At 39.7% G+C, this 14,417-nt stretch overlaps 2 protein-coding genes across 9 annotated transcripts in view; one reads left to right on the plus strand and one right to left on the minus strand.

Moving 5' to 3' along the window:
* Positions 1–7,989, minus strand: part of USP16 (ubiquitin specific peptidase 16) — a 25,584-nt gene extending 17,595 nt beyond the window's left edge. The window contains exons 1-4 of one of the 5 annotated variants that reach the window (XM_039487083.1): positions 7,861–7,989; positions 5,299–5,394; positions 942–1,120; positions 193–296 (exon numbers count right to left, since the gene is read on the minus strand). In XM_039487083.1, coding sequence (XP_039343017.1) covers positions 193–296; positions 942–1,120; positions 5,299–5,362 — 347 coding nt within the window. In that variant the 5' untranslated portion in view covers positions 5,363–5,394; positions 7,861–7,989. Of the gene's footprint in view, positions 1–192; positions 297–941; positions 1,121–5,298; positions 5,395–6,938; positions 6,958–7,413; positions 7,754–7,860 lie in introns of those variants that run through there. The other 4 variants (XM_039487100.1, XM_039487109.1, XM_039487090.1 and 1 more) reach the window with 4 other exon arrangements.
* RWDD2B (RWD domain containing 2B) lies at positions 7,579–13,983 on the plus strand. Of its 4 annotated transcripts, none has more exons than XM_039487127.1 (5): positions 7,579–7,666; positions 9,607–9,836; positions 9,913–9,980; positions 10,789–11,154; positions 11,865–13,983. In XM_039487127.1, the coding sequence occupies exons 2-5, from the start codon at positions 9,621–9,623 to the stop codon at positions 12,097–12,099; spliced, it is 885 nt and encodes a 294-aa protein (XP_039343061.1). In that variant the 5' UTR covers positions 7,579–7,666; positions 9,607–9,620; the 3' UTR covers positions 12,100–13,983. The 4 variants fall into 4 exon arrangements, with proteins under 4 accessions (XP_039343061.1, XP_039343088.1, XP_039343070.1 ...); XM_039487154.1 differs by lacking the exon at positions 7,579–7,666 and adding an exon at positions 7,927–8,028; XM_039487136.1 differs by lacking the exon at positions 7,579–7,666 and adding an exon at positions 8,034–8,052.
* Positions 13,984–14,417: the final 434 nt, after the last annotated feature.

The raw sequence follows: 14,417 nt of genomic DNA on the forward strand, positions 1-14,417 counted from the left end.
TAATGCTGTAGTAAAAGATTTTATTAATTATTTCAGCAACCATAACTCTAAGTTAAAAGTTTTTTGTATGGAAATACCCTAAAAGTTTCAGTGTATTATTTTGAGAAGTCTACAAACAAAACACAAATAAATCACACCCCCGTTTTTATTTTCTTCCAGTTATGACTTATAACTGTTGCCTGACGAACTCACCACACACTCCAGTTGTCCAAACTGAGAACCAAACAATGGGGTTCTGATCTTGGTGTTGTATAATGCTTTAAAGCATGCTGCTCTTGAGAATTTCTGCCACAGCCCTATAACATTGATAACCAGAAGTGTCACAAAACCCAATGGACTATCAAGTGAAAAAAAATAAATTCAGACTATAAACAAAATTTTAATAAATACCTAACAATTAGCTAAGCAAATAAAGTAATTAGTCTGAATACCTCCAGAAGTTTATTTCTATAGAGAAAAGGTACTAGTTAGATAAAGAATAATTATCAAGTAGTATGGGATTTGGGCACCTAACTCCTTTAGGTGCTTTTGAAAATCCCAACTTTAAGTCCTAAAAAATGAAAAAACTATTAGGCATACATGATTCTAAATTAAGTAAGCCATATTACTACTACAATATACCATAAGATCCTGCAATAGAAATATTAATAGAAATATTAAATATTATTACAAACAAAATAATCTGGATTATCAAGAAGTGGAAGTCATCACGATGGAGTCTGGTCCTTAAGTCTGCTAAATGCCTTTGTGCCAAGCTTCTAGATACTTTTAGTAGCAATTCAGAGCAGACACTTTTTGCCAGATTGAACTATATTAAATAATTTGTGTAGCACCACATCTGGCTACAAGTTTAACAGTAAATGAAAATTTAGAGGGTTAATTGGAAGCTCTTTCTTAACTGCATTATGCAACATTGAAGGGTATTAAAAAAAGAGAAATACCCTATGGCCACATTTTAGACATAACCATATTGAAGGGCCTTCATCTGCTTCCTCTTCAGATTTATCTTGTCTCTGATTGTCTTTCTTGCAGTCCTGACAAATGTTCCACTCCACATTCAGCAATGCCTTTTTCACATGGCCTTGTTCCAATCCCTTGCGAATGTGCTTGCACACAGGTTCTATGAAACAGAAAGTACAGAGATAAAATGAGGAAGTCACATTTTTGCCAAGTAGTCAACATGGACACAGACTTCTATATGTCATAAAAAAAGGTGACAGGCCCATGAGCTCAAGTGGCCTTTTCATAGTTAAGGAGACAATGGCAGGTTAGGGGAAGTAATTGGAAGCTGTGGCAAAGATTTGACAAAAAGAGCGTGTGTCCATCCTTCATTACAAGAGTTCACGATCTGGAGATATCGTTGGACTATCAGCTATTTCTCAAATATGACCAAATAGCATTTACTGAATAAGACTGTCAAATTTCTTCTGGATACATATCTAGCCACCATAATCTTTGCCTTTGTCATTTCAAGATTAGATAACTACACTGTGCTCTGTCACAATTCAAGGCATCTGCATCTGTATTTCCCCTCAGTAGTTCAACAAGGGTTCTCACTCTCAGGCTTCCAGCTCCCCTGGCCATCACCTCTCTTGGGTGGAGACATGTCTCACACACTGTCCTGACCAGGATATTTCCAGACTGCACAATTTCCTGATTATACTGTGAATTCACCAACGAAGTCAGGCTGCCTAAGCAGAACTGCTTAGCTTCTCTCCTCAGAGACGATACACAATGTAATTGCTACAGTTATAAGTTGTGACACAACTCTTTCTATGCAAGCTTATTTATTCTTTGGGTAAAAGCATTACAGAGAAAACATATTAAAAGAATGTGCATGCATGCTAACAAACATACCAGAGATCATGACAACGCTAACATGTGCTCTAGCAGGAGCAGTCCTTCAAACCCCCACAAAGGGATCACAAGTTCCATGATCACAAGTTCATAACAACCCCAGTTCAGAACTAGTACCCAGTCTTATGGGCCCTCAATAGTCCAAGTCCTTCTAATCCTACCCTAAGGATTGGGGCCTTCCATGGACCAGGGGTCCTGTCTGTTTTCTGGATCAGGAAGAAAGCCGTGAGCCAGTTTAAAATCAGGCTATTTATCCAAAAATCCTTTGTCTGTTGATCCCTCGAGAATCCAATTTGAGCTAATATATGCGCATCTCTCCAGGGGGTTTGTGTCAAAGGGCTAATAACTGGAGGAATTACATTAGCACATATGAAGTTGCACACACCCTCAATAACACAATTTGATTTTTAATACAATAGACCCTAAAGGCATTAAATTCAATTAAGTAAGATTTGTGCAGGATATTATTTTTGTCACATTCTCTACATAGAGCTACATCTTAAATCCACCCAGAAACTGAAGCTGATGCAGAACGTTGGCCACTATGGACTGGTCTACACTGGAAACTTACATTGGCACAGCTATGTTTCTCAGGGGAGTGAAGAATCCACACTGTTGAGAGAGACAGCTATGCCAACCTAAGCGCCAGTGCAGACAGCACTTAGTCAACAGAAGAATTCTTTGACCTAGGTACTGACTCTTGGGGAGGCGGATTATCTACAGCAATAGGAGAACCGATCCTGTTGCTATTGCGAGTATAGCAACAGTTTTAAGTGTAGAAGTAACCTTAGAGGCTTGTTTCAGCAGAAGCATAAGGCACCAGGATCTTCGCTGTTTGCCTGTTAGATTCCAAATGAAGTATAAGGTATTGGTTTTGATCTATACATTTCTAAAGGCTTGACAGACTGCTTATGTCATATTGCCAGAGCTACAGTCAGTGGCATGAGATGATGGTCTTTGATAGGAAGAAGTGATATAGTCATAGAACCATAGAAATACAGGGTCCAAGGTCCAAATTTCTTGGTCAAGGTATAATCAAGATCCAGACTCCAGAGAAAATAATAAAATAAACAACAATAATTATAATAAGTAAATAAAAAGATTTTGGGATCAGTTCAAAAGCGTCTGGTGATCCAGATTTGTCCTGCGGTCCTATTGACTACCCTGATCTAGTTCATCCCACCACAGTGATGCAGGATTAAATATACCAAAGCACTGTATACGTATATAATGAGTGCTAGTATTTGCTAGTGAAGTGGATATTGTTTGAGTTTGATTTTTTTATTTCGAGTTGGTTATTTCTGGGGTTTGAGTGAAGAGAAGCTGTTGGTTTTGCCTTTTACATGACAAGAGGTTTAATTTACGTACAAAGAGCTTACAACTCACTGTTTATGCATAACCTGTTAGTCAGCAAACTGAAGCAATGCATTTAAAGATTTTTTTAAGAGCCAAATAGGAACAGGTTTGGAAAAAATATGTGGTGGGGTTTATACAAATGCCTGTCACTAAGGTACTTAATGCTGCTTAGCATAGTTTCTCTATTTGCTCTAAATTTATATTTACAACAAATGCTTACTATCTCTAGTATAAAAGCTAGAGTAAAAATATTTCAATAAAGCTGCTTACATGAAATAATTTTATTTACGAAGCATCTGAATCCATAGTTAATACTTATAGTGCTTTCTTTTGCTACCATACTCTTTCAATGAATTTAAATAACTTGTTAAAAAAATTACATAAATGTCTGTATAATTCAAACTATTTTCTAGTACCTTTCGTAAAATTGGTATTTTTTTTATTGTTCAAGTCAATTAATAATAGCTCTAAAATCTTTCTTCTTTCCTTGGAGCAGTTGGCAGGATTATAGCCCTAGACTGTAAGAACTTCATGGCACTGACTCAGTCTTGCTAGATGTAGAGTGCCTAACACATTGGAATTATAGTAGTGACTGGGGATTCAGGCTGCTACCATAATACAAATGCTAAATAATAATACAGCCTGGGATAGATGTTTGTCTGCACAGATTAAAACATCATTAGTCTTTGGTTTGTCTACAACAATTCCAAATTAAATAATGTTTTTGGTAAAAGTCTTGCATAGTCAATGCAACTAAAAGTTAAGTTACTGACAACTTCCAGCATTACTTATTTTCTGTAAGTTAACTTCCATTCTGGGCCATGAGACAGAAATAACACAGGTGAGCTGGCACCTTTTAGGGAGTTGGGCAATCTTACTTTAGCCTACCTCCCTGCTCAGGGCCCAGAGATCAAGTGACAGTCATGTAACCCACAGGGCTACAATATACGAAGAGAAGCCTCCAGCTCAGTCAAGGAGAGAGATTCAAAGGATGATGGCTGCAAGACTTTCCCATAGATGACTTCTTCCTGGAGAGCTGACCGGGAATGGGAGCTGGCCAAAGAGAGACTACAAAGGAGACTAGGTTGAGGTCACTATAGGAAGTGGCCCTGGGAAACAGAAACAATGTAGTTTGGAATTCCGGGCAGACAGCCTATGGCATTAGGGTCCAGGGGTGGAAACCTATAGGACAGGAAGGGAAAGTGGGCCTTGGTCCCCAACTATGGCACTATTTAGAGAGGTGCATGGAAACACCTTGCACCAGTGGGGTAAACAAGGCCACTGAAGAACTATTTGGAGCCTGGTGGAAGAATATACAAAAAGAAAAGCTACAGCTTGGGGAAAACAGACCTTTGAAGCAGGGCTGGGATCCTGTAATGAAGCTGAAAGGAAGGATTATGCTCATTTTGTTCAAAACTTCATTTTACTCTGAAAGAGGGGCGGACTTTTGACCAGAAGGTCAAAAAAAAGTGTTATGGTAGCCTGAAAGTTCATGGAAGACTGATGGCAGTGAGGAGACTGAGGCAGCATTGACCTCCAAAGCCAGATGGAGTAAGATGCTGCTAATACAAGGAATAATAATTTCTCTGAAATCCATACGCATTTATAATTGTGTATTTTAATTCAGACCCTGTTACTGTTAGCATACCCATCCACCCAGAAATGAAAAAAAATGTATCAAGAATGTGTAACTACTTTCCATTACACGTACAGGGCCTGGCTCTGCTGGCCCTTTATACCATGACTATCTCATGGGATTCTGGGGCATTTCCATGTGAATTGAAATGTGACTATTGAGAAAAGGTGTTCAGGATTGGGCCTGTATGACAGTAAACATTGAATCTCTGACATTTTAAAGATTTCCGACCAAGTTTAAGGAGCAATACTGATGTTTTCTAAAGAACGTAAGGTTCAGCTGGGTAAACTCATTTTTTACAATCAAATATTCAAAGAAGTAAAAGTGACTATTGTAAATACCTTCTGGTTATTAATGGGTTTTCAATGCTCCTCACTTTCAAGACAAATGAAACATTTCTTCCACAGTATTACAGTCTTTCTCTGAAAATATTTTGTTATGAAACATACCCAAAATATCCTGAGACTCATCATCAGCCTGGATGTTTTTTCCCTTTGCTCGCTTCTTTCCCATATTAGTGCTTTGTAGTTTTCCTTACATAGAACCTAATGGGGAAAAAAAAACATTAAATTCAAAACTAGATTTTGATTCTGCTTGTAGGTTATACAAAAGGTAGCAGCAATCAGACAAATTAACTAGTTTTAAATGAGCTGAATTTCAAGGGGACATGAATTCATAATATTTCCGTACATTATAGCTAATGCACATTTTGACCCCACTTCTGCAACCAGATCTGAGCTCTATGGGACTCCACAAGGGCACGGAGGTCCATGTAAGAGTGGGGTCTGAACTGTCAACAAAATTCCCCTACACTTTTTATGGCTCACCTTAATGGAGTACGGACACAAAAAGTTTTAGGAGGCAACTGTCATATTATTAGTTTTTCATATTTAAATACTGAAGTTACTTATTTAATGAACTCTCTACTTTTGATTTATTGGAAATTCCTTTTTTTTATGACTTGTTCAGCAACATTAAATAAATTGTTATTCTAGCAGCATTTGACAATATACTGGAGATCCAGATTTCTTATGGCATTAATGTCTCTTCAATTCTGGGAGATTTCAGTTTTTGTATTCATAGAACTATGTAGTAAATAATGTAATTTGGAACAACTGTTTGAGTATACCCTTAGAAAGGGACCTAGAGAGGCATCAGCCTCCAACATCATGACAGAGCCTTAAGCAAACTCTGTGCATTTATGCTGGTCTTAAATAAATAATAATCATCATCATCAAAAAAATCAGGTACCATATGTATGGTTTAATGTATATAATGAGAAAAAGCACAAGAATAGCTTAATTCAGAGCTCTCCCCCCCCAAAGAAAGGTCAGCTATCAGACCTTTGGCATAGAAAGGAATTCCAACCACATTCTCAAAAGGACAAGTTTACCCACGTAGTAACAGATATAAAGATATAAAAGAATATTAAAGTTAATGTTTAAAATCAAATTTATACAAGTTAAGAAGGAAGGTACTGTACATCTGGGGCCAGGCTTGAGGGATTACAAGTGTCGGTTACAAGGTTAATAAAATATATACATATTACATAACCAGCATAGACCCAGATTGGGGTGCATACTACATTCGTTTGTGTGAAATATAAAGTAGCACTTTAGAGGGTGTAGCAAATTTAACACTCTGGAAGTTCAGACTAAAGAAATTATAGATTTCGAAAAGGAATTAGTTGCACACTCAAAAATAAAGTTGCAATTGTCAACATTTAGTTAAATCACAGTAGTGCATGTCTAGCCTTGTCCGGGTCGAACTCCATCTTGCCAACAGAATGAGAAGGCAGGTGAGAATAGGTAAGTATTAAACAAATACATGTTGCAGCTGGGTAGATGAGTCAGACAGGCTCTCCTCAATGCTACTAAGTTACAAAATACTATTTATGTAGTATTAAAGGGTGTGATTTAGACCCAAGTTTGTTAAGGCACTTGAAAGCCTTTAAAATACACCTGCTGTAGAATGGGAATAGGGCATTGACACGGGAGCACTATTTTTAGAAGCTGTTTACCCCATTGTAACTTCACTAATATTTGCAGAGTCTGGTACACTAGGAATAGGACATACCTCTGATACCTACATAGTCGTGGGTACCAGCAGGTAGCAAATGTCCAGTGTAAGTGGTGCCCACTGTACCAGGTATGCAACCTCTCTATCGCTAGGCATTTCTCCCACCGCCACCACGTGGCGCCTCCACAGGAGATGTATCCCCTTGGAAAAACACGCCCCCTCCCCCTCCGCTGTCACGCAGCACAACACGTGTCCTTTGGGCCACATCTACCCAGGGACCCTGAGCCTCCCACAGGCAAACTCTCAGCGCAAGGAGACCTCGCTGCCACAGGGGCTGGCACTGGGGGTGCTATTGCACCCCTGGCTTGAAGCGGTCGCTATCCTAGACAGGGTTTGCAGTTTGGTTCAATGGCTCGCAGCACCCCCACTACACACATTGCTCCAGCACCCCCGCCCGCTGCTGTCCCAGCTCCCAGCCGCGAGGGACCGCGGGACAAGGCAGCTGCTGCAGCTGCCCCCCTCCCCAGCCCCCACCGGCTGCCTACCCGCGCCGCGTCTTCCAGCTCCCGCCGCCAGCGCTGCTGCGCCTCTCGCCCTAACCCGAGCCTGGAGCGCAGCGCACCCCACCTCGCCCGGCAACTCGCGGGCAGCCCGCTGGCTCCGATTGGCTAGTCAGCCGCATTCTGAGCCCGCCTCCCACCAGTTACGGACACCGACCAGAACCAGTAGGAAAGCCCCACAGCCCCAGCCGTGCAGAGTCGGGCCGGGAGCGGACAGGAGGCGGCTCAGACCAGGCGAGTAAGTGACTCAGAGACTGGGGGAAAGGGGAAGGGAGGGTAAATAACGTGGTGGAGTCCAGAGGAACTCGCTGGGCCTAAGCCCCTCAGCGGCCAGTGTCGTGAATCGAGTTGATTTACGACACATGTTTCCGGCTCAGCATTGTTTTACGGCTCCCGTCCTCTTCCCGTGACGGAGCTGTGAGCGTGACTTACCCCAGTGCTAGCGGGAACGGCTGTTTATCACTTCCGGTGTGTTGCATAGTGGGAAACTGGAGGGGCGTTGAGGTCAATCGGCGAGAGACCGCGAATGAGGAAGTGCAAGGCTCGCCGCGCATGCGCGATAGCGAAGCGGCCTGTATAAGTCCCAGTGCAGAGGGGGAGGTGGGCAGGCGCAGCCGGAAGGGTGTGAGTTGGGAGGGGGGTCGGTGGGAAGCTGTAGCGCTGCGAGCTGCCCGGCGGGGCGGGCCTGAGTCCGCGCCCCAGCGTGGTGATTTAAAGCTCAGATGCCCAAATAACGGGGGGGTAGCGCCTCGCCTCGCCTCCCTCTGGAGCGCTTCTTCCGGCCCGGGGGGTGCGCCCGGCCTCGCAGCTACCCGCGCGGCGGGACCGGCTGTTCCGCGTGGGTAGTTAAAGCGTCTTGCTGAGGGACCATTCCGGGTAGAGCGGCCCGTGGACACTAGGAAACGCTCTAACTACTTATGCTAAACAGTCGGTTCCCCCTTGTGTTTTGCTGTGAGGATGTTCCCCAGCCCTGAAGAAGAGCTCGGTGTCGATCATAAAGCTTGTTTCTTTCACCAGCAGAAGTTTGGTCCAATAAAAGATAAGATCTCACCCAGCAAAGAGTCCTGTGGCACCTTATAGACTAACAGACGTATTGGAGCATGAGCTTTTGTGGGTAAACAGCCACCGCATCTGACGAAGTGGGTATTCACCCATGAAAGTTCATGCTCCAATATCTTAGTCTATAAGGTGCCACAAGACTCTTTGCTGCTTTTACAGATCCAGACTAACACAGCTACACCTCTGATACTTGATCTCACACACCTGCTCTCTTTAATATCTGGGGACTGACACAGCTACAAGTGCACTGCTGTGGACTTAGCATAGCCTATGGTTCTTTTTAGATTTGGGGTGTGTTTTAAAATTTAAAAAAATGTAATTTGTTGTTCTTTCTAGAATGGGACCTCCTCCTCCACTCCTAGGAGTGCTTATTATAACAACTGCCAGTGCTAGAAATCCCATGATGGGGTCTGAAAGTCCAGAGAGATTCTTTTGGCTCGTGCATCATCACTTGTAAAAAAAAAAAATTCTAATTAGAATTTAGTTACAACTTTACCAAATGGTTAAGACACAATTAAATTCGTCACACTCTCCCATGTCTATATTGGCTCTGCAGGGCTAATATTAGCAAAATCTTGTAGAAGATTTTGTCAGAACAGTAAATATGTCTTTGAATGTACAGTGAGCAGATCCAATGAGCAAGAATGTACCATTTCTGCAATCACTTTTCTGACCACTTTTCTTCACTTTGATGCTTAAATTGGCATTATATGCCTAATTTCTCCACATATTGTTGGAAGGACAGACCCCCTAAGCATAGCCTTATCCAGCACTGCAAATACTAAAACAACACAAATGATGAAATTCAAAACATATCACACTGTTTTCACTCAAATGTCTTTCGATTAAACAAAGGGTGAAATCCTGGCCCTATTGAAATCAATGGGATGTCATGAGTGTTCCCATTGATTTAATTAGGCCATGATTTCAGCCACCATTTCTATATCGGCTCCATCCTGCAAACCCTTAGCTGATCAGTTCTTATGAGCAATCCCATTGATTTTGGTGGGATTACTTAAATGAATTAATATTACTCACATAAGAGTTGCATGATTGGTCCTTAAACTTGTGCTTCTATCAGAATTGTCTTTTCATTTTTTTCCTAATTTCTTTATTTAGGAAACAGCTAAAACATGGCCAAAATGACTAATTTGGAAGAAGCTGAAGTACAACATTCTGAGTTAGACCTACTTTCTAGTATGTTTCCTGATGAAGATGAGTTTATTGTGACTGATCAGCTGGCTGTAGCAGAACTAAAACATTATATTGATAATAAGACGTCAGAGATCCCATCTTCAAAAGTTCAGTTTATACTGAATGTAAAACAAGAGGTTGCTGATGCCACTATGGTAATGTAGCCATATTTTTGAAAGAAAAAAAAAAGACATTTCAGATCAGATTTTAATGCCTTTTTTTTTTTTTTAGGTAATGCTTTCTTTATCCTGTGCTTTACCACTTAACTACCCAGCTGTTCTACCAGAAATTACTGTCAGGTACTGCATATTTCTAGACAGGGAACTAAAAGCTAAAATTTACTAGATCAGTACAAACATAATAGCAAGAGACAGCCCCAAAAAGCACATAGTCTAAATAAACAAGACAGAGAAAGGGTGGGAAGGGAAACAGAGATGCAAAGTGGTGAGGCGGCTTGCTCAGGGTCATGCAGCAGATGAGTGACAGAGCTGAGAATAGAAAATAGGAGTGCTAGCTCCCAGTACAGTGAAATTATTGTGGCTCCATGTGGACACAGTGATGGTCTTCTAGCGTTGATCATTTTACAGGACCAGTGCCCAAGTAAGGAACATAGACTCAGATTCCCAAAGATATTTCAGTGGGAGTTAGGTGCCTAAATACCTTTGAGGATCTGGGCCATAGTCCATCGTGACAATGCTTCCAGTTGGTTCTAATTTAAGAAGTGAAAGGTTGTTTAATAAATCTCATCTTTCTGCTTGGCAGAATATTGTTACTCACTGACCTGCATTATTTCTCTTTTAGTATTTCTGTTTGTTTCTGTTACATTGTATATCTCAGAACACTACTGTAGTGACCATCATAAATTCTCATCTGGGCTTTTTCTGTTTAAAATGTACAGCTATATAGAGCTATATATAAAATCTGCAGCTAGCCCTTTAAAGGCTAAAATGGGATTTTCTTAGGAAATATTAACTTAAATGTTTTAGCCAAACAAAATGCTTTTGTTCCAATTCTAAACTAACAACATAATAGGGTTTTTAGACATTTTCATTTTCCTACCTTTTAAAAAAGATATGCTAGCAAGATGTGTTAATATTTTTTCCTTAGGTCACCATCATTAAGCCGATCACAGCAGATTCAGCTGAACACAGATCTAAAAACATACTTGAAGCAAAACTGCAGTGGTGAGGTCTGTGTATTAAATGCAAGAGAATGGGTTAAAGATAATGCAGCTGCTTATATCGATAAGGAGCTTTCATCTTCATCAGTGACGATATTGAGGACTATGCAGTCAGAAGATGTCATTTTCACTAGATTATGGATCTATAGTCATCACATCTACAACAAGCATAAAAGAAAGAATATTGTTGATTGGTCTAAGGAGCTCGCTCTGACGGGGTTTAGCATGCCTGGGAAACCAGGTGTCATTTGTGTAGAAGGCCCACAGAGTACTTGTGAAGAATTCTGGTCAAGGTTTGCTTTTTATATACTATATTTTGTTTTTAAGTAACATTGGTGGTTAGAATATTGTGCTTGTTATGTTGTGGTTCTGTTCATTTGGTCAGAAGGTGGGCAACTATTGTAGTACTGGTAAAATCAACATATTGTCTATGAAAAGTATATGTTTTATATTTTATCACAATACATTTACACACCTCCCACCTTCTGCCACTTCTTATAGCCATCAGGGCCATAAATTAACCAGCAAGGGGTTCTCTTTGACTAGTGCATGCAGTGCTTTTCTTTTTTCCCTCCCCTGTCAGCTCTACGTCAGTTGTGTAGCAACAGTATGCCGTACCACCAGTCTCGTTAATATTTTTTATATTGTTTGTATTGTATTTTTGTGTAGTGTAGACCTGGTTCAGCTCTGCCCATTTAGTAATAATAAAAAGGGTAAGAAAATTCCTTGCATAGACAAGGTGGAGGTGTGCAGTTATATTTAAATCCCAACTTTATTGACTGTTCTGTGAGGTATGGGTGTAAAGAAACAATGCTCTGGTTCTAGGAATGTTTGCAGGTATGTATATGTTTGTTTGACTGATTGGCTAATGAGCTATAATGTGTATCCCAGGTATCTACACAATTAAAATTTGTCGATTTTTCTCCTTTCATAATACCTGCTTCATAACATTTTATAAAATGTGCTACATTTTATGGATTCATATTTCGCTAATTGTTTTCAGAGTCAGAAGATTAACATGGCGGAGAATTTTAATTCGCCACAGAGAGGATATTTCTCTGGATGGGTCACATGCTGAGATGCAGAAACAAAGAAAATTCTCATCTTTTGAAGAAAAAGTATTTGATGCGCATGGTGCCAGAGGAAATCATATGGATCTGGGGCAGCTCTATCATTTTTTAGATGAAAAGGGGTGTGCTGATGTTTTTCAGATGTACTTTGGAGTTGAAGGATGTTAGATCAGCAAAGATCCAATCAATGAACTTGAAAAATTATGTGACAGTCTTGGATAAATTATTCTTTTCCCCTCTGAAATAGTTGATCAGTGAGGGGAATGATTACTGCTGCTTTATAAGATTAATTCAGTTTTCCATGAAAACGAATAATGGTCGTGAAAATGACTATATGAATGCTTTAATATAAAGATATTTTAAGGGAAAGATATAATGATGCTAATGACAAAGACAACAACAATAAACCAACAACAGTTTTTTGATAGATGCTGTATACTATTTATAATCTGAATGATTAAAACTTCACCTTGGAGAAGCTGATTATATCTATGTAATATAGTAAAAAAGATCCAGATGTTTGTGAAAAGTGTTAGTTTTGGGCAGAGATACAGCACATGATATTATAGATATGGGATTATATGTGTGCGTGTGTGTGTAAAATATGGAATGGGAAGGGAAGCAACCATGGGTGTGTGATTTTCCAATGATTACAGTTATTTTAAGCAGGCATGTCTGGAAAGAAATGTTGTCTTTTACATCATTGAACACTGTATTTACATCCACTACCAGCAGATGTTTTCATTCCAAAACATTTATTTAATATTTGCTGCTTATAATACTTGCAGTTGAACATGGTGCTTTATAAAGATAGACGTAGATCCTCTAAAGCCTTACTCATACAAGTAGTTTTATTGACGCCAGTGGGACTAATCACGTGAATAAGGACTACTCACACAAGGAAAAAATGGTTTGCAAGATGTGGCCCACAGAAAAGACACACTAGTTGCCCTAACAAGTTTATAATTGATGAGTTCAATTCTATTATTATTTCTATTTTAGTAGTGCCCCATTGAGCTAGCCACGAACAAACACATAACAAAAATACGGTCCGTGCCCCCAAAAGTTTACAGTTTGCAAACTCTTTTTTATATAATTACTCCCACTGACTTAAATAGAAATCATATGAATAAGAACTACACACATGAGAGAGAATTTGCAGGATCAGACTTTGTATAATTTTGTGTCAGATTTCAATAAATTAATATACATTAATTCATAAGAAAGACTGAACTCATTATTTTCCCTAAAGGTAATATTCTACATTGTAACGAACTTTGAAAGTTGTGTACATTTAATAAGCAGTACACACTGAGTGTCATAGATGGTGACATTCAAATCTCTTATGTAGGCAAAAATTGGCAAGAGCTTTTGTGGTGGATATTTGATTTCAGCTCTCAACACAATTCTGTTTCCTCTTTTGAATCCTGCTAAAGTATTGGTATTTAATTATACTAGAATGGATTTACTTAAGATTAAAAAAGTTATCCAAAGTGTAGTAGGGAATTACAGTATTTTCAAAAATATTAGTAGAAGCTATGGTTTAAAAAGATATTTTAGTTTGGAACTATGTTAATGTAATTATCACAAAGATACAGCAGCAGTTACTAAAAATGTTCATTTCCCATTTATCTGACCTCTGCAATCATTCTAATATAGATGTTTGTAACTATTTTTAAGAAATATCATATCAAGCTGTCTAGTTTTTGAAAAAAATTAAAAAAGCACTTCACGTGCATCAAAATGTACATGTTTGTGCATACTCCTGTTTTAAGTACTTTCATTTATCTTCTGAAAGGCTGTCATGACACTTTAGGAAGCTTTAGGGTATGTACTTTCAGGTTTCTCTCTTTGGTTGCCATTTAAATTAAAGTATAATAATTGGCCCATTTAAATTGAAGAACTTTTGTTAATTTCAGTGGGTTTTGGATCAAGCCCTATATGAAGGCTTAAAGGTATTGAAGGGCAAATAGTGGATTGTAAAGTGGGCAGTTTAATGAAGTGTGACAGATATGGGAGTCTGCTGTCTGTCCGCACACAGCCGCAACATGGACAAGCTGCCATCTCTGGCTCAGTGGCAATCAGCCAGCCAGCACCCCGTACCTTGCATGCCAGCTGGGGAAGGTGCAATGTTGGTGAAGGAAATTCTACATCTGAGAAAAGCAGTATTACCAAATCTTGTGGCATGGGTTGTTTTTTTGTTCAAGCCCCAGTTCCTGGGAATCTCAATTTTCGTTACAATAAATAAGAACATATTTCGATCCCTGGCCTCATTATTAAGGACAAAAGCAAAAACGGGCACCCAGTGTACCCTAGAGGCATGAAACCCAGACGGGACATAAAAACCTAACATTTATTGTTAAAAAAACCCCAAACTCATGATTTTTAAGGCAGGTGATGATTTTAGGCGGCCTGACACCTGCTTTTCCGAGTGCCGGGCACTGGCGATGGTGGAAAAGCGACCAGACCGTGGTAGCCTCCCCTGA

The sequence above is a fragment of the Mauremys reevesii genome, linkage group 1 (genome assembly GCF_016161935.1).
Source record: "Mauremys reevesii isolate NIE-2019 linkage group 1, ASM1616193v1, whole genome shotgun sequence".
NCBI classification, from domain to species: domain Eukaryota; kingdom Metazoa; phylum Chordata; order Testudines; family Geoemydidae; genus Mauremys; species Mauremys reevesii.

Bases quoted from the DNA above. Each gene is read 5' to 3' on its own strand.
- RWDD2B (XM_039487127.1), top strand. From the start codon at position 9,621: ATGGCCAAAATGACTAATTTGGAAGAAGCTGAAGTACAACATTCTGAG. The intron at 9,837-9,912 runs GTAATGTAGCCA...TTTTTTTTTTAG, and splicing joins AGGTTGCTGATGCCACTATG to GTAATGCTTTCTTTATCCTG. The intron at 9,981-10,788 runs GTACTGCATATT...TTTTTTCCTTAG, and splicing joins CTACCAGAAATTACTGTCAG to GTCACCATCATTAAGCCGAT.